This window comes from Eucyclogobius newberryi, unplaced genomic scaffold, assembly GCF_026437365.1.
Source record: "Eucyclogobius newberryi isolate DKJ021-1_F unplaced genomic scaffold, fEucNew1.0.hap1 SCAF_6, whole genome shotgun sequence".
In the NCBI taxonomy this organism is placed as follows: Eukaryota; Metazoa; Chordata; class Actinopteri; order Gobiiformes; family Gobiidae; genus Eucyclogobius; species Eucyclogobius newberryi.
Window position 1 is genome coordinate 20,508,751 of NW_027316278.1, and position 19,612 is coordinate 20,528,362.

General features: G+C 40.7%; 1 protein-coding gene across 1 annotated transcript in view; it reads right to left on the reverse strand.

Annotated features, from left to right (window-relative positions):
* The window catches only part of kiaa0825 (KIAA0825 ortholog), an 86,498-nt gene that overhangs the window by 59,274 nt on the left and 7,612 nt on the right, over positions 1-19,612 (reverse strand). The window contains exons 4-15 of the mRNA XM_072432751.1: positions 19,038-19,214; positions 18,436-18,624; positions 17,767-18,097; positions 10,873-11,040; positions 9,535-9,620; positions 9,233-9,469; positions 6,633-6,910; positions 5,567-5,717; positions 3,490-3,680; positions 2,801-3,007; positions 2,589-2,693; positions 1,118-1,257 (exon numbers count right to left, since the gene is read on the reverse strand). Coding sequence (XP_072288852.1) covers positions 1,118-1,257; positions 2,589-2,693; positions 2,801-3,007; positions 3,490-3,680; positions 5,567-5,717; positions 6,633-6,910; positions 9,233-9,469; positions 9,535-9,620; positions 10,873-11,040; positions 17,767-18,097; positions 18,436-18,624; positions 19,038-19,214 — 2,260 coding nt within the window. The remainder of the gene's footprint in view (positions 1-1,117; positions 1,258-2,588; positions 2,694-2,800; positions 3,008-3,489; positions 3,681-5,566; positions 5,718-6,632; positions 6,911-9,232; positions 9,470-9,534; positions 9,621-10,872; positions 11,041-17,766; positions 18,098-18,435; positions 18,625-19,037; positions 19,215-19,612) is intronic.

Below are 19,612 nucleotides of genomic sequence, written 5' to 3' on the forward strand. Positions count from 1 at the left end.
CGTGGTTCTGACTAATACCGGACTATTTTAAAATGACAGAGCAAAAATAGGTGCTGCATTATAGGGCCAATGGCATCAGTCAAACACGCCACCTACAAAGTGTTCCTATGACAAGTTACTTGCACTTTCTCGAATAAGAATGTTTTATTGTCCACTCAAAAGTTTTTAACCACTGTGACCCATCATGAGGCTATTAAACTAGGCTGCAGGTCATAATGGAATCTTCACACAAATAAGATTAATGTTCATCGTCACAAGATTCACAAAGAACATAGGAGACTAAATAACATATGCAGTCTAAAAAAGTATAAATAGGAGAGAAGGTGACACTCCTCTGACATGGGCACAACTTTGAACAACACATAAGTTTGAACCAGAGTAAGCACAATGACGGCAAATAGTTATTATCTGGGTGGAAAAAAAAGACAAAAATACTCAAAATCCAAGTGTTTCTGAAATTGCAACACTGCTAATTTTATCAAGTTCAAATTGATTTAATTTCATATTGTGATGAATCGCAGCCACTGTATGACATACATACTATGGATTATAGAGGTATAGTGGGCATTCAGTCAAGCTGTTTCTTCTGTCTGTCTGCTTCCTGGTTAATTAGCCGTCAACGTAATAACACACAAGAGTCAGCGCTTCAAGCATTGATTTACGGCAGCGGGCAGTGAAAAGCATTGCAACGCCTGGAAGCCGGACTCAGACCAAGCGCGAGAACGAGATAGTGAAAGTTGTTATTAATGAGGTCGCTATAATGTGAAATAATGTGCGAGTGCACAACAGTCTTTAAAGGTTAGACTGTTGCCAGAGAAGAAGAAAGGGGAAATCTTTAAAGGTCAGCCTGCATGCTCTGCCTGAGCCTGTTGAGTGTTTATTACTGTGCTCTATTGATTTAGTGATAATGATGACTAGGGTAAAAATTATGCTGATTATAACTTCATAAACTAAGCGAAACCTCACATGAGGACTTGATTACGACATTAAAGTCCCATATTTCATATACAGTTTTTATAATATGGTGTGGGTAAACTACTTTTTTTTCATAGTTTCATATTTTAAGTATAGCAAACTTATTACTTTTGCCCATCTACCTGATTAAAATCAGACTTACAAGAGTTTTGCAGAAGTATTCTGGACAGGTGACAGTCTCTGAACAGCAGTATCCGGAGAAGCATCTTGGGATCATTTCCAGGGTCAGAAGTCAGCAACCTTAACTGACATGTAGAGGCTGCCTGGTCCTTGAGGCCTTCACTGAGAAAAAACAAGAATAACAAAGTTGACAGTTGTGCAGTGTCAGGTGAGCGTACACATGGCAGTCAAGTTTGCAAAATACAACAATAGATCTTTTTGTTCAGGATCTAAGGATTCTAAGGCTAAGCTAAAATAAAATGACTTTGCTATATCGAGTCAGATCTTATCCAAATCTATTACACAACATAGGAACCACCATGACAGGATCGGCTCTAATCTTGGCCAGCTAAAAGCAAATTAACATTTGGGAAACAGCCAAATACATGAATATACAGCAGTGCCCCCCGCTACATCTTTTGTATAACCAAGAGGCTGGAGCCAGCTGTGGGTAATGAGCCGTGTCCTTGCTGTGTGCTCTTGTAAGTGTGTGCACACAGGCTTTAGTGGTTATGTATGAGAGCAAGTGTGAACACATGCTGATAAGCAACGGCCTGCATTTTACTTTTTACATCTCTATAAATTCTAATGACATGAAAAAGCAGGGTTTGTCCAATGTCTAATGGTTAAAAAGGGGCAGTGTGTCCAGATATTAACCATTCTATTGGAGCCAGAAAGCTGTGGAACCCTGCTGCTTGACTGAGAAAACTAGGCCTAAATCTGACAGTGCAATTTATGATGTCACTGGGACTGCAAATCCCCAAGAAATCCTCTTTTAACAGCCCTGATAAATCTATCCAGCTACAGCACAGGGTCAGCTTACAGAAACACACAGATGTATTTGGTATGTACACATTCTGTGATCTGTCCTTTTCCTCTGTATCTACTGCATTGTATCAGTGAAATTCCCCCATGTGTGGACAATAAAGGATTATCTTATCTTATCTTATTCAAAGTCAAAGAGAACGTTTAAAGTAGATGTATAAGCATAGGTCTCAGATCATAATCACTTATATATACTGGTAATTTGTTGATGTTTCTCTATTTTATTCCATTACAAAAACAATGGTGTAAAGTGAATGGCTAGGTAACAGAAAACCATGTATCTGTCCCGCATTCTCTGGCTGGCCCCAGCATGCTGACACGAGGTGAGAGGGAAGAAATGAAGAGGTCATAAAAATAAACTTATTTAAGCAGTTCAACACTTAAAAGTTACAGAATGAGGGTTAGCCTGTGTGGGAGATGAGAGCACAGCTGAGTGAGAATGATTGTAGCTCAGTGGTCAAGCCTTTGGAGGTAACTGTGCACACATGTTAAACACAAATACTGTGAATCACGCATTTGTACAAGTAACGATCTGTTATGATCAAATGTTATGTCAGAATCATTTTGTTTCAAGTTTCCTGGTGAAATTTCATTAAAAAAAAAACTTTTAGCGTGGTGGTTCTACTTACTCAATGATTTGTTCCGTGAAGAGGTCAGGGTCAATGGCATTAAGCCATTGGACAACAGGGCTCTCAACAAGTTGTGTGGTAGGGCCTGGATTATTAACAAATGCTCTAGACAGATATAAATATGGGAGAGTGTAACATATCCCATGAAATGTGAAGTCAGTAATATATTGGTTAATGAACATTTTGTCTTAAATTCAAGAAAAAGCACTGACCTATACACAGAAGAGAGTGGTGACGTGACAATAGTGAGAACAGTGAGGAGTTGATTGCACAAACTGTGGATAGTATTTGGCCATTTGGAGGAATTCATTTTTGCATTAGTCCCCGATGAAGAAGTGATGTGCACCAAGCCTTCTGGAGTGTCACAAACACTCCACATCAGCTCTTCCACATAAAGCAGCACTGCAGTGATGTCACACCTAAAAGACAGTACAAAGTAAAGAAAATGTTGGCTTGAAAATAAAAAACAATTAATAAAAAGTACAGTTGAATTATTTGCTTGGATAATTCACTCGACTCAAAGGATTCATTCACATTCCCTCACGCAGTGTTCTGGTGTAGCCTGATGGAAGTGTAGCTGCTGACCAGGACCTACAACATACTGGTATAATCAAATTATTTTATTAATTCCATAAATATGTCATGTTTTTAAAAAAATATGCAATATTGAATGTTCATGTCTCCAGGCCTCGCTCAACGACTCTTCCGCTTCTTATTCCTACAATGAACAGGATGTTAAGATTTGATTGCTTTGTTTTCATTTCACCTACAAAACATTTGTGGCATCTTACCAACCATAAATAAATGTACAAATGGAAGTTGGAAAGGAACGTGTGCTCAGTTGCCATGATAAGTATTTAATTTATGCTTGTGCTTGTTCATTTAAACAAGATAACAATACCTAATCCGCTGGTGTCTCCTGTACGACGGCCGGGCCAGAGCATATCTTTGCAGCAGCAACTGTAAAGTCTCTGACAGCACATTCCCCAGCAGCTCCTTAGACAGCGCCGCAGGAAGGACAGGCCACAGATCACTGCGGAGCCCACACAGGAAGTAATACCACATCTGCACTGAGAAGGAACACCGCTCCCCCTGTAGATGAGAGGAAAGTGGAACACGGGAGGTTAGTCAGAGAGACAGATTATCATATGGACCTTGACAGAGAAACAACACTAAGAAAACTAAGGCGATATGATAAAAATAGTCAAAGAAAAAGAAGGGGGGAGGAAAGATAAAGTTAGGTCTGTCAACACTACTTCTTCTCAGTGGTCACGCCACCTGCACCCTGCACCTGGGTTTCTTCTCTCCAACTGGGAATTTACTTTAAAGTCCTGAAGAAGAGAATACATCATAACAGGCCTGGTCTATAACACAGATGTCTGCATGCACAAGTACAGAGAGAAAAGGGGAAAGACATAGAAAAAATAAGCAAAATGAAAGATAAGAGAATCTTCTACCGCAAAAGTGTGTATCATTGTGATTGTGATTTCTTGCTGCAACTTGAGAACTAAAAGATAATTAATTTTAGAAGTACACATCATTTTTATCCAATCAATCCAAAAAGTCCCCCCCTCAGAAAGTTTGATTTCATGAAGCTGACCATATACTAGGTGGTGTGGCCATCCTTTAAATGTGAATGATTATGACAATACAATTCTCATAACACTACATTTTCATATGGTGACATCCCAAGAAGCAATACAGGAAATGTTTACGCCACTACATGGACCAACATTTAGTCAAAAAGTGCAAGAAACACTGGAGACCACACAATAAAAAAAGTTGAACTCATCAGGCTTTTGCTCTTGCCTTCCTCTAGCCCCTCAAGTCAGTCATTTAAGGATTGGTGGCTGATTAGGAGCATGACCAAAATCAATGTCCGGGATTAGACCGCCGTTCTTTGCCTGTGGACTCACCAGAGCAAAGCCAGACACTGAGCTCAAACCAGAAACATACAAAAACAACAAGTGTGGTTTAAATTTAAATTGCAAGGTCAACTATAAAGGCTCTCCCTGTAGGAATAACAGACTGGCAATGACGAGGCAACAGGAAACGCATTCTGCAAAAGACTTGGAAGAGTTTATTTTACTTTATTGGTTTTTAGAAAGCCAAACTTTCTAAAGGCAATAGCCAGTGTCAGTGTGCATACTTGTCAAAAAACACATATTAGGGTTACTTATTATTATGATTATTTTTGTGCTAGAATAAAACATTTATGTAATGAGAAGGCGGAGTCAGGAAAAACCTTTGACATTAAACAAAAAATGTGTAAAGTACTGGTGATGCAAAGATGCTGTGACCATGAAATGACAAATATGATAGCATTACCAGATATCCAGTTGAGGAAGCCCCTGTGCTGTCGTCTTCTAACATAAATAGATAATGGTACTATACAGGACTGAAGTATAGACAGCTCTCATGGCAGCTCCAGTTCAGTGACACGTGCATTCATGTGTACAGTGCACATAGACGTGGCTGAATAAAAGCACACACCTGCACTCAGCAGGTCTGTCTGACACCACTGACCCAGAGCGAGAGAGAAGAACAAAGAGGGGAAAAGGCAAAAGCGAGGTACAGTAAAAAAGAGAGCGAAGGTTTAGATTGGTTTAAGGGCATAAAGGTAGGGGAGTTCCAGGGGCCCTATGCTGTTTCCAGACAGTCCCAGAGTAGAGTGCAGACTTCAGACAGCTGAATCCCAGGAGCCCCGGGGGCAGCATGGAAGCCACAGATGTTCTCAGGCAGCACAAAGAAGAAGGTTTTCTTAGAAAGAGGCAGAGTGGGAGGTGAAGGTGCATGGTGAAAAGCAGATGCGAGAAACCTCCAAAATCTATAGAGAGTTGCAGTTAACCCACGTGGCATTGAAATTCAACGTTGGAATGGAAAAGATTACAAATTAAATTAAGTAACTACTGAGACTGTTTCATGATTTTGCTCTTCCCACTACACAGTGGGTTTTGAATATAAACAAAGTGCTGTACCTCATCAAAGGGCTTGGGGTCATCCCAGTGGTAGCTCTCAGCATCCTGAAGAAGGCAAGTGGAGCAAACCTGGATGCCGTAGGTAGTGAGCTGTTCTCTTATTGTCTCTGCAACATCTTGGCACTTTTGAATAGGCAGCAAGGTCAGGGGTCTAGACACAGAGCAGGAAAACAGAGCATTCAATATTAAGAGCAAACTGAGAAATCTGCCAAAGATATATAAAATATTACATTAAAGACAAGAGCTGTAAGGGTCAAGTGTCTAGAAAAACACACAGATATAACCAATCAATAATGAATTTGACTCATCAAACAAGGACAATTCAAAATCAGTTGAAAGATGATTTGATATATTATCCATGAAGTCGTTCTGGTGAGAAAAAAACTTTCTAGAGGGAGGCAATAGTTAAACAGAGGCGCCGAGGGCTTAAAACCAAGAGAGCAGGGCTATAAGGTTTTATGACCAAAGAGCTGTTCTTCTCTAGAGCAAGTGTAGGTGGGGGTGCAGAGGGCCAGAGGTGGAACAACAGGGGCAGAGAGGGCACAAGAAATGCCTTTAGAGGGGATCTGTGCAGAGCAGAGGTTAATGGGAAGGATTATGAGGCATAAAAAGTCACCAAATGTAGACACAATATGGGTGTCATTATGACCTGCCAGTCATTTTTATGTCTTCCCCCATCAGCCGGATACTTGGTCTGCCATTTTAACACATTTTCTGCCACAGGGTAAAGCCCTTTATTTTAAAAGAAGTGAAGGGATAAAGAAGACTTAGAAAGGACTATAGAAGAAGTACAAGGCTTTAATATCAAACGTCTTCTGATAATTTTTACCTTTACACTACAGAAATCACTATCGACTACCAAGTCCCAGGTATTGCTGTGGTATCAAACATATACTTAACAATTGTTTTGGAGAATCTCAAATTATTCTTTCACTACTCTATGTTAAATTACATACATTTATCACATTTTATCTATTTGTTATTTGCTTTATTTATTTATATTTTGGCAGCCTTTGGTTTTGCCAAAAATTTGAAGGAGAAACGTTGACCTTGGAAATACACTTACACTTTGGCCACAGCAGTACTTGAATCCTTGAGTTTAGCGTGGTAGTGCTGCAGTTGCTGGTCCAGGTAAATGACAGTGGCCAACAGTGCAGGAAGGTTTTTCAGAGGGGCTGAGGCTGGTACCTCACTGGCTCGCTCTTGAACACGGTCCAGCATAGCAAATGATGCGGCACCACATGCTTCCACAAAAGTTATTCGAACCTCCAAGAGAGAGCTGTCCCTGCAGGCTGCTGCCAAGGGTAGTAACGCATTCAGCTCCTTCATGATGGCTCCGCAGAACTATGAGAGAAGAGATGATAACATCAATATCAAGAAACTCTGTCAGAAATCATGGGAGTAAGGGAGCTCATTAGGTGTAAATAATAAAACACTTTCTCATCAGAATGACAAAAGATTTGAGATCGAGCTGGATATTATGGAGGTTTTTCTCCTAACCTTGTGCAAGCTATTATAGCTGAAAGGCAAACATGAGAACAAATGTAGAATACAGATGTAGGCAGAAAAGACATGCTCGCCAATCCGCTGCTGAACATGCATAATGTGTATCAGGTCAAATAAAACCTTTACTTCAGAGGATACGTCAGCACTTGTCTAATTCCATAACAGCATGCGTCACGTTTGTCACATTGAAGCAGAAACAGTGCCTTTGCAGAGAGGTGGGAAGTCAAACGTGCCGAGAGGGAAGAAAAAGCAAGCAGGTCAAATAAAGGTGAGGAGAGAAAGGTGCAGGTCGTTTTATAAATTTGTAATAAAAATAGCACTTATTCTGTGCACTTCCAAGTAAGACGCATCGCTCATGTACACATACCGAAATAAGCCATGGTACAACATGTATGCATGTACATTTTCAGGAACTAAATTATGATATTGAATTATTGATATATTAATATTAATTTGACATGACACAATAAATCTTTACATATGGGGAAAGTCATAACTTATTCAAATGGTTCAAACTACATTATTTCCATGAGAAAGTTGTCATCTTTGCTCCCCAATTGCTACACCACAATCCTTTTTACACGCCAATATTGTCTGGTATCTTTTTACATTTCCCCTTCAACCTTTTAATGTTGAGTTATTGTTTGGATACTAATACAATCAATCAATGAAGCAGCATGTAGTGTCGTTGTCGAACAAACTTCTCCGTTACTGGACATAAACTGGGCACTCACTGAGACCTTCGACATTCTGTCAGATCAGGGCTCCAGCATATGCACACAACTGACAGGCTTACAGTCTCTCTGCACTATTTGCTCCATAAAAGCATCCATTGGGGGTTAAAAGGCCTGGGAACAATGGCCGTTTGGACAATTAAGTCAATATGTCAGTACTTGTAGTCATTAGGAGCTTAGATTGGAGAGAGTGAGATGGAGCAGGGGTAGACAGAACACCCTGCATTAGCTGCCTGATGGAGAGACCCTTGAGAAGTATCACCCAGAGCGCTGGCACACACCACACCACACCGTCCACACAAACAAGAAAAATAAGCATGTTGCGTATCCTCGTTGAAGTCAGGCTAAGACCTTAAACAGTTGAGATCAAAGCCTAAACCCCACTAGGACGATTGCAGCAAGGTGAAAGTGCTACGAAGGCCCGTTTGAGTGTGCAGAATTGAAAAAAGGTCGGCACAAATCTACACAATCTACAAAGAGGAACACAGCTATAGCGTCACATTAATACAACTTGACCTTTTGATAGTCATGTCTACCAGCATTTATGCTGCTGACACCCAATAGTTTTTCTGGCAGCTTCTACAGACAATGTACCCAGTTTGGAGATACTCTAATCCAGTTATATAGCTGTTACAAATAAAACAAGCTCAAAATGCACATCTACCTGTATCCAAAGTTTCCACTGACTGCCTTATAAATTGTATTGAATGAAGAGAGCATTTAATGTTTTAATTTGCCATGTATAGGTATAACATTGAAAATATGAAATGTACTGTACTGTATAACGACACATCCGTCTATATGTAAAATGAAAATAATCTTATGCTTTCCCCAGCAGATGTGTCAAAGGAAGACAGCTGCTAAAAGGGAAAAATAATCTTTATATTGTATTACCTACAATTGAATGTAAATTCATGCACGTATAACCTTTGAGTGGCAACAGCTCTCATCGCAGAAACGTTGACCTACTCATAAATATGTTGTACAGGTTTGTGCCACTGACTGATTTTGACACTTGTTAGCATTAAGAGCCATAAATCAGAGCAAAACGTTTTTGGAGGGGGAAGCCACTGAAGGGCTAGATAGAATGAGAAGATGCACTCTAAATCTAGTTCAATCGAATTTCTCAATAAAGGTCTCCAGTATGGTTTCTTCTAATCTATTCGTAGGACAATACAATCTTCATCAAACAATTTCAACAAAAGATCTATTCTACAGGTTATTTCTCCTATTTTACTATAGCAGGACTAGTTGTCATACCAGTCTCAATGGTTTTTGTGGGGAAAAAACAGGGTGGCGCAGGTGTAAAATGTCAATGATCTTGTTTTTAAAGGTTGATTGTAATATCCAATAAGTATGTGAATTATTGGCCCCAAGTTGATCACAAATAGGTTTGCACAAGACCATTACTTCAAAATGTACGTACGTGAGCTATCATCTTGGGCATTTCCCTCTTGGAGTGCAGATAGTTGCTGATGGCGCTAGTGGTCTTGAGATCTTGTGTGCTTATGAGGGCGAGAGAGGTTTCTCCTTCAGAATATAAGGCCTCTTCCTGCTGCAGACTCCTGGTACAAATATCACCAAGTACTACTTTAACACAGTGCGCCATCTGAGGAACCAGTCCCTTAAAAGCCAACCTCCAGTCAAACTCCAGGAACTGCACCTACATGAAACAAAAATGTGAAAGTCAAAGCCAACTTGTTAACGCCGTAGTTAAAGTCGTCTTACCTCAAGATGCTGAGGTGACTGTGTAGTTAATGTGGCTTTTTTGTTATTAGCTGTCACGTCAATACTTGATTTTCGTCTTGAGATACCTAATTGAGAAAAAAAAAAAAAATCATCATGTTGATCTAGAATTAAGCTACAAACAGAGAAGCTTCACCTGCTTTTTTTTTTTTTTACATACACCATAAACTTGAAGATTTTGTCTAGGCCTTAAGCATTACAGCTTACAGTTTTGTCATCTTTTGGCAGAGTAGTATTTCCCCCCTCAATTTGACTTTACTTTACTTTTAATTGAGCACGAAAACGTCCAGTAAATGTGCATGTCGAAGTATCACCAAATCCATGTAGACATTATGTATGTAATTTATGCAGACCTTTCTGATAACACCAAATATGTATTTTAGTAGGTATGAATTGTTCCATATGATTCATAATATAGTGTATGATATCATGGGATAAAAACTGGGCTGCCTGCCAGTTGCTAGTAGTCTGCATGAAAGACTACTGCAAATATGGGTCACATAATTTCTAACTAAACTAAGGCATATTGACGGAGGAATAAATGTTTCTCCCTCCGAGAGAGCAAAGATATGCTGTAGAAGCTAATGTCAAAGCCATGCATCTAATTTTGGGGGCTTACTTTTGATTTGAACCCAGATTTGGTCAACCACATATGGAGCAATTCTATAGGGGCCAAGGCAGTCTGAATGTGCGAGGAGGTGGAAAGTATACAGGGAAGGATGGTTGTAGACAAGCATCCTGGGTTAGGTTTTGCAATTAAAAAGCGCGAACATCAAGGTCACAGTTTCCTAATCAGAAGGCGAAGAGTGAGACCCCAGGCGAGGCAATTTAGCCGAACAAGACCGCATGGAACGGAAGGAGGAGGAAGTAGTGAGCGCATCACTTTTTGACCTTTAAGCCCATCTGATGAATTTCTGGTAATTAAGTCGTTTGATTGCCTAGAATTAATGATTTGGATAACTGCCCTTTAAAGGCTGTTTACCTCTCTGTAAATTGAGCCTTTCTGCAAGTCTTGTTTTTGTAAATTTAACCTTTATGGAAATTACGCCATGCACCAAAAGCTTTCATTTAACATCTTTGCCTCAGTAGTTCAAAGAGGTGAGAGAAAAGGGACACTCAAGATGGTTTAAATACCCCATGATTCCAAGCTTAAAAAAATATGTTCTCTCACAATAGTAGCACAACAGTACTACCACTACTTATAAATACAATATACAAAAAAGATTGTGAGATACATGGTGACATTTTTTATTCATCACAAAAATATTTATTTTGTTCAAGTTTTTGAAAACATTATGTCATTATATTTCAAAGTCATACCTTTAATACAAGGAGGGTGTCCAGTGCAACTGATGTGGGCCATCTTTCTGATGAGTTCTTTTATGGTGCTCTCAAATTCAAGCAGGGTGCAGGCCAGTTGAGTTAATGATCCCAGCTGGTGGGAGGTCAGACTGAAAGTTCTGCTTTTCCTGAAAAGCTCTACAGGTGCTGTGGAAGAAAAATAAGACATAGCGGTTAATATTGACATGTGGGTGACAAACAACAAATAAGAGCTGTGCCGAATAACAACAGAGGGAAAATAGTACAGTTCAACATTCTAACCTACATACGTTCATCAGAAACACATCCTTTCCCCGAGTCTTGCCAAACACAAGACCAAATATCGACCTGTTCATGTTTTCCCAATACACTGCATAAACAAAGACAAAAGAAACATATGCAAACTTTTCTCCCAGAGAAGTCACACATGCTGCTCTCTCGGCACAAAACTTTCTCCCCTAACCCGCAGATGACCCCCTTGGCAAATATGGATTTCCCATTTTGGAGGCTGCCAAAGCCATCACCCAGGGGATGTTCCGCATTAAAGTCGGAGAATGGGAAGCTCAGAGATGTGTTGCCGTACTCTCAGACACATGCACAAATACTTTTGTGTGTCGGCCTAAATGAGCTGCTCTATTCCAAAGGCATTTGGAAATGGATGAGCTCAGTATTAGCTTTGACTTTTAAAGCCAACCGATGATTGAGTGCAGAGAAAGAAAGGAGAGGGGGCCCTTTTTCAATAATTGTTACATTATTGCCTGTGGATCCTAATGTAATCTTGCCATATTGTTAAACAAAATCTGACAATATGACAACACAATGTCCCCTAGGATCTTAGATTAATCATGCATGAGGCGTGAATCACCGTGGGTTTGGGAGTGCTAGTATGTTCATATCACATGTTTATGAGCGGAGCCTTTTTGGAGTGTGGGTGTCTGGCAGCCTGCACACATTTTTTTGTTTGTGTAATGCCACTCATTATGACTATCCTGATTTGGAGAAGACTCAAAGTTGCACATGTCAGTCTTGCAGTATAATTGCCACTGCAACCAGACTTCATGGTCACCATCGAATATATTCTGACCCCAAGTTTGTTTTTGTTTACAAGTCTAAAAGTATACATGTATTCATGTGCGCATGTATGTGTGAAATCACATTGTTATTTGGTGTCAGTGTGAATGTGTGTGGATGTGTGTGTGTAATTAAGCTGCATGTGTCTACAGCACAGCAGATCTTCTGTAATGGGGTCCAGTGGGAGTCTGCCTCTCTACATGCGTGACCTAGCTGACACTCAAGTGCTGGCTTTATTTTTAAGCTTGCACATCCATAAATTCAGTGACACTATTTATGAACTATTCAAAATTTTAACATCATAGAACAAACAATACAACTGCTTCGCGGTAAAGCGGACAAGGACATACAAAAACAGTGTACCAAAAAATTCTGTATCCAGACATAACCAAAGCTCATGCAGTGTGCCGTTTCCCACTATCCTTTTCAATTGCCATCCTGTATACATGACCTGAGGACATCTACTATTACTATAAGAGAACATGACCTTGTCTGCATTGAGTTCTGCCATCCGTGCTATATAGGTATTTATAGTTGTCTTACTAGCCAAATAGCCTTATAGCCTCATAGACATAGCGGTCTAGTACGTCGCCATCTAAAGCTCATTATACTTTTGTCACAACAGTAAGGCCAAATGGAGGCTCTCATAGTCAGTTGATGGAAAGGTTGTGCTTAAAAGCACCCAGGTGTGTCATATAGCATGGTGCATAACATGTCTCAGAGAGCAGAAATGAGTAAGGGCAGTAGCAGCTAGCAGAGTTCAACTAAAGGTCAATGTACTGAGAATCAATAAGAGTGGTGCTGAAAGCCAGGGCTGGATACAAGGCAAAATATGTTCATATAATTTCTCCCTGATATGACAACACAGCGAGAGGGGCTACTTTCAAATAAAGTAAAATCAATGCCCAGTCTCTCTAGTCTGCAATGACTATAAAAGCACAACCAAAATGAACAAGCATGTCAGAGATGTATGCCATGCGACAAACAAACATTTTTTTTTTAAATTTGTAGTGGTTACAGAGGGCAGAAGAAATTCCACTTAGGAAAAATATTTATCTATTGCTGGTCTTTGGTGGCTAGTTTCAGTTTATAGCTTTTTAACAATGACAACAACGTAACACAAAGCAGAAGAGCAGGTATTTTTGGCGAGACATCAGTCTTCTCCTCGTCTCTCTAGTGGGTTCACAATTGGTTCGACGACAAACTCTTCCCCCTGCGCACACAAACACAACACAATGATCTGACTGGCAGGAGCAGGGGGAGAGAAAGGGAGAAAGAAAGAGAGAGAGAAAGGGAGAAACAGAGAGAAAGAAAGAGAGAAAGAAAGAGAGAGAGAGGAAGAGTGAGAGAGAGAGAAAGAGAGATCTTGAGGAGAGAGGGGAGATGGCAAGAGAAAGGGGTGGTGGTATGGAATGAAAACATGGGGAAAGAGAGCGAGGGGTGGGATAAGGGAATTCCCTTAGCAGTTGTTATTGATTCCGGTGTTTACGGGCGAATAGTTTAGTGCCGTTTACAAAACAGAACAGATGCAGCCAGTGAGCAAAAAGGTAAACAATTGGTGTGTGGCGGGCTGCCAAATCCCCAGTCTGATGTATTAAACTCACGGTGAAGAGCATTTCCCCTTTGGCTGCTCTTATTGCCACTTCATTTCCTCTTTGCACACAAATACACTTCCTCCTTGTTGTCTTCACTTGTCTGTTCTGTGTCTTTCTTCTCTTTCACCTGTTGGTTTACGCAGAGAAGAAAAAAAGTGTAGGGTGGCTTTATCATCTGGCTATTTCCTGTCCTTCATTGACCCTGGAGGTCCGGTTCTTCCTAACAGAGCCATTCCGAAGGAACTGTATGAGTCTGACAAGGCCGTAAACCAATTATTAGACGCTTTCTACCAAATGATGCCCAAGTCTTTGGGGAATGTGCAATCATGCAATAATTTAGCCACTGATTTAATTTCTCTCTAGTATACCAGCATAGCATGGCTCTTTCTCATATGACCTGTCTGCTTTAACTTAAGTGTACTGCAAGTTCATGTTCAATTTCGATCTGAGCAATTAAAGGATGCTTTGTTATATTTAATCAAGCTTTTGTTCTTGCCATAATAGTTTGCTAATGACAATGTGCACAGCTGTTAGAGAATCTTCCTGCGTTCATGATTTTTTGGTGTGTCAACCAGGGTCATGTGTGTTGCCCGAGGGTACAAAAGTGCATGAATATGTGTGCATCTGGGTAGAAGGGCTATTAGCAACTATAGACCGCCTGCTAGGCCCAGTGACAACCAGGGTCCTCTCTGTCAGTTGCGGCCCACTGCTTCTTCAGACAGCCTTATTATTGGAGGTTTCCCGCTGTGATTCTGCCGTACACACACATACAGACACAGGCACTGCGCACCACCCAAGAGCAGGTCTCTAGTGGCCCTTTCCCTGGGTGCACTGCGACCGGGCCACAGCAGGGGCCACCTGTCCTTGACAAGGCAAGGGTAGAAATATCTCAATTCAGTTCCCTGAAAAATTGTAAAGTGCAATAGTTATTTGATGGAGACAACTTTTTAGTCCTCTTTTTAATGCTTAAAAAGTTTGTTTTTGTTATAGATAAATTACAAAGATTCTCTGCTTTAAAAAAAACAGATGAACAATATAAAGCAATTCATCGTCTTTCTGAAACATTTAATTAAAAATCTTGTCCTTATAATTGTTTGTTTGCTCTCCATCACAGTATGGGCCGCTCTCAAGCCTGTCATTTCAGTCTGTGCCTTCTTAATAGAAGGTGACAGGAAAAGGTTCCCATCCTTGAGCTTTTCAAGAGTGATACACAAAAGCCATTGTGACCACTCAGAGGAAATGGGGAAAATAAATGGTATGCATAATACACATTCTAAGAGGCCATGACACATATTCTTTTCTGTAATTTCATAGAATTCAGAGTGGGATTCAATAAACACACATATACACACTCACAATGTTAAGACCTCTTCTCAAAACAATTAATAAACAGCCTCTTCCTTTGTAACGTTCTTAAACAAGGCCTCCTCATCGTGCACAAATACTCGGAAGGATGGTCCCATAAAATGCATCATCCATAAACTGGAAACCCCTTCACAGACAGACACACACACCCTCCTACCTACTCCATAATTACATGGCAGCATGCGGGTGCACATCCCCAGCTGACAATGTGCATAAACTCGGGCAGAGATATGATCTAGTGAGGAGCTGCTCTTATTAAATATTAACAAACGCCATTCCCAAGTAGCCTCAATCCCCACAAGCACCTCCAATGCCAGTCAGAGCCTCAACACAGCTACTAGCTCGCGCCACCACACACACACACACACACACACACACACACACACACACACACACACACACACACACACACACACACACACACACACACACACACACACACACACACACACACACACACACACACACACACACACACACACACACACACACACACACACACACACACACACACACACACACACACACACACACACACACACACACACACACACACACACACACACACACACACACACACACACACACACACACACACACACACACACACACACACACACACACACACTCTCCCCACTGAATAGGCTAGGCTTTCTCCAAGAAAGAGTTCAAAGAGCCAGAGAAAGGGCGAAGAGGGGCTGGCAGTGGGGGTAAATGTGCCTGCAATACATGTACTGGCAATCCCCTTTTTATCTACTATATAGGGAGCTGCTGCCTTCGTCATATGGGGAAATTAGCAAAGGCTGAATTCAAATCATTGCTATCAGAAAGAGGCTGGAAAGTGTTTGAACAGAATCTCTCAACCCCGATTTCACCCCAGTGGTTGATTGTTATAGGGAATAAAATGCAGGGAAAAGTTGGATGTTAAAGCTTTTGATGTCCTACAAAAAGACTGATCTCAAATGTATACATATGCAAATGACTAATGCCATATGGAAATTTAATGATGCATTTTTAAAAGGGTGGCATTAACTGACTCTTAATCACATAACTTTCTAAGCTAGTTTGCAATTAATGAGAACACACAAAGACAAATGAGAAACTGTGTGCATGACGCAGCTAGAAAGATTCCTCTCACTGGCCACATGTCATTTTAAAACAATGATAAAGCACATGTCATTAGACTGACCTACAGGCCATTGTACTGTGACATGCAGCATTGTATAACTTCATAATCTAAACAATACACAGGCACAACCACCAATCATTTTATTCCATGAAAATATAGGCACAGATGTTACTGAGAGGTGAAAGTTTTGGATAGTTGTTCTTAGTCAACCTCCCAGACAGCTGAAAGCTGCTAAGCCTATTACACTTTTGAAAAAAAAAACAAAGAAAAGATAACATGATATGGGTGTCATAAATGTTAAAATATAATGGAGTGAGTATGAAAGAATGAAGTAGGCTGTGTGTATGGTACAGTGTGAGAGCCGCCTTAAAGTCAGTGGGGTTAAAATAGGAGGCAGATCTGGCTGTGAAAGCTGTTAAACGGTTCAATGGTTTGACAGTAGCTGATGCAACAGACAGTGTTGCTCCCCTGGGAGTCCGCACAGTCTCCCATACATGACTCCTATCAAAATATACCTACAGCTTGGGCTCTAGTGTGGAAATAAACAATAACACAGCAGGAGGGAAGAAAAGATCTGAAGACTCACTGAATATGTATGAAAATCTTGTTTTTCAACCTTTGTTATAATTGTATTGACAATTATACGCATAGAATGATACAGTACATTGTGTAAAAAAAGATTAAGGATTAATTTTGAAAATATGAATGTTAGGAGCCACAGGCGACTGAATGGTTAATATGCAGGCTTGTAGTTTTTAGAGGAGATTTCAAATGTGAACAACACTTAAATGTAATCCCAATTGTATACCTCAAAGCTGTGTTTCAGCTGATCCAAACACACACATATCCACGCGCAGAAGGCAGCACAGTCAAAAGTGCTCCATTTTACCGTCATTACACAGCACGGGTCCCCCGCTCCCTTTGGAGCCATGTTCTGCCTCCGGTGCTACATTTGACGGTTTGTTGAGCGGCACGTAGGTGTGTAGCTTCCGCCGCGTTACGTGATCAAACAGCCCAACTGACGCATGGCCAATTATCCTGGCTGCCTCCTCTCATCTCACGTTTAAGGAGAGTGAAAGTAAAGCCAGGGAGGGAGATGGAGCAGAGACATGGAGGGAGGCTGCTGCTGTGTTTATCCAAGAATGGCAGATGTAAAAGCCCTCTTCTTTCCATTCCACAGGGAAGCTGACATGTGCACATTTTTTTTGAAAAGTAAACAATAGCTCATACACTTTACTTTTTGTGAGAATCTTTACCCCCAGCATGCTTTAAATAGGCCAAAACAAACAAAGGGATTGTGGGGATTCAAAAATCAAAAGTGACATTAAGTCTGGAGGTCTATATTGCTCTAGTCCTAAAATATAATTTAATATCACCGTCTTTTCTCTCAGCTATCCATGTCTTGCTCACCAGCATTTTGTCAACCCCCGGTTCTTTTCAAGGAACTTTTTACCTGTGTGCAAGGATATAGCTTCACTATTGTTTGGCAGATAATAACAGTACAATAATACTAAATACAAAGACGTTATCAAATATGTTAACTGTGATTTTAGGTTCAAGGGCCTGCTCTTTACATTAAAAAAAGCCTTTTTAGGGTAAAATGTCCTCATAATAGCATCTATAACAGGAAAGAGCTTCAAATTATTTTCCTTACTTTGTTCACATCCTTTGACAATATTTTGTAGGAAAAATAGGGACAATACAAATGGCCAACAGAATTGCGAGCAAATTTACCTGCTGAGACTTGAGACTTGGTAGAAAATTTCCTGTTCTTGCTGGTGACTGTGGTGTTGTCCCTTAACGCAGCCCCATATGCTCTCTCCATCAGAGAGGCCAGTTCCCGCGCTACAGTGTCCAGGTAAGCTGCATTGAGGAAACTCAGGATGCTGTGTTGATCCACTGAGTGTGAGAGGACATGGATCTCTTCGATGAGAGCCCGGGACAGGAGGGGTACCACAGAGCGGAAGCCCACAGTCAGTCTGTCAAAGCCAGTCTCTCCACCACCACTTGTACTGGAACTTAAGGTTGAGTGGAGAAGGGAAACTGTGAACTGGCTCCTAAGGGTCTGAAAATAAGATTAAGAGAACTTGCGTAAAAAACAAGCAAATAGTCGAGGACTGGAATCAGACCCACATCACCGCAGTAGTAACCACCACACATGTGCAGCACCCTTACCCACTGTACCACCGGAAAGCACCATACTGTACATTTCAGAAGTTGAAACAGACAGACATTTATATTCATAGTAAATTATTTGATTATTTTTGAATGTCATTGTTGGCACCGTTATGTTTAAAAAAAAAAGGTTAAGACAAGAGAAACTCAAGAGCATTAGACACAAATTGGAGAGTTCCAACAGCGTAGTGGTTTTAATGCATTTGAATTAAGGATTGCTTGCTTTACCTGATAAATTGCAAGCACCTCTGACTCAGGGTAAAGGAAGAACAGATGTTGCAGGCAATAGATCCGTTCAGCAATTGATGGGTCAGAAAGAGTTCTGCCTGGTTCTGAATGCTCTGAGATGCGAGGAGACAGCCGATCCAGCAGGTGGTGGCGCAGCTGGAGACGCACATCATCCCAAACTGTCTGGATCTGAAAATGACAGGTAAGAAAGTCAAATAAAGGAATATCATGTGACATTCTTTTCCATGCTCTACACAATATATTTAGGTAACCAACATCCATGCAGTCAGGTGGATGAAATCAAACTTAAAGGTGTACTATGTCACTTTTCTGATGAAGGACCTTCTTGCCTCCAAAAAAGATGTTATTGCTTTGCCTGAAATGTTCCACAGTATGGCAGTATTAAACGTATACATCTTATAGGAGACACGCATGTTGTACTACCAGGCCAAGGAACTGGTCAGATTTGTGGAGAGGCAAGCCCCCTCAATTTTCTTTTGAAAGAAAAACTCTTGTAACTGAATCAAGAATCAAGAAAGAGAAATGCAATGCCATACTGGAAAACATTCCAGGCAAAGCAATTCCACCTCTAAAAACGTTACCTCGATTGATGATTCATCTCGAACTGTATTGATGAGGTCAGGCTGTATTGATGAGGTAGATGAGTACGATGGAGAAGGAGTACGTGGAAAGCAGACTCTACAACGTGATGAAATATCCACCAGTAGTTCTAGTGTCACAATCTCTTTGCCATTCTCTTCAGACCTTAGGAAGAGTTGCTGGAAAAAAAAGCAAATTAGTGAAAAAAACAAATCTAGTATTGGTTGAAATTCCTTGAAGTCTTAAAACCAAATGAAAAGTGCCCCGGTCTTTCAGGTGTAACTAAAATAAAAATGAAAAATAAAAGTCAAAAGTACTAGTATATTAAAGGCGTAATGGATGATTTTATGGCACCAAATCTGAGTGTCATTTCCTTGTGGCGTGGACTGCTGATTAGTCCTACCACGTATCAATCATAAAACGCACCTACCGCTCACCTGCAGCCTCGTCGGCTCGTCCCCAGGAGAGCAGCACGTTTCCCTGTGTCTAAGCGCATGGATCTATCATAATATAGTTCCCTCAGTGTACAGGACAAAATTAAGACAGAGAAAGACAGTTCGAGCTTACTCAGAAGAGA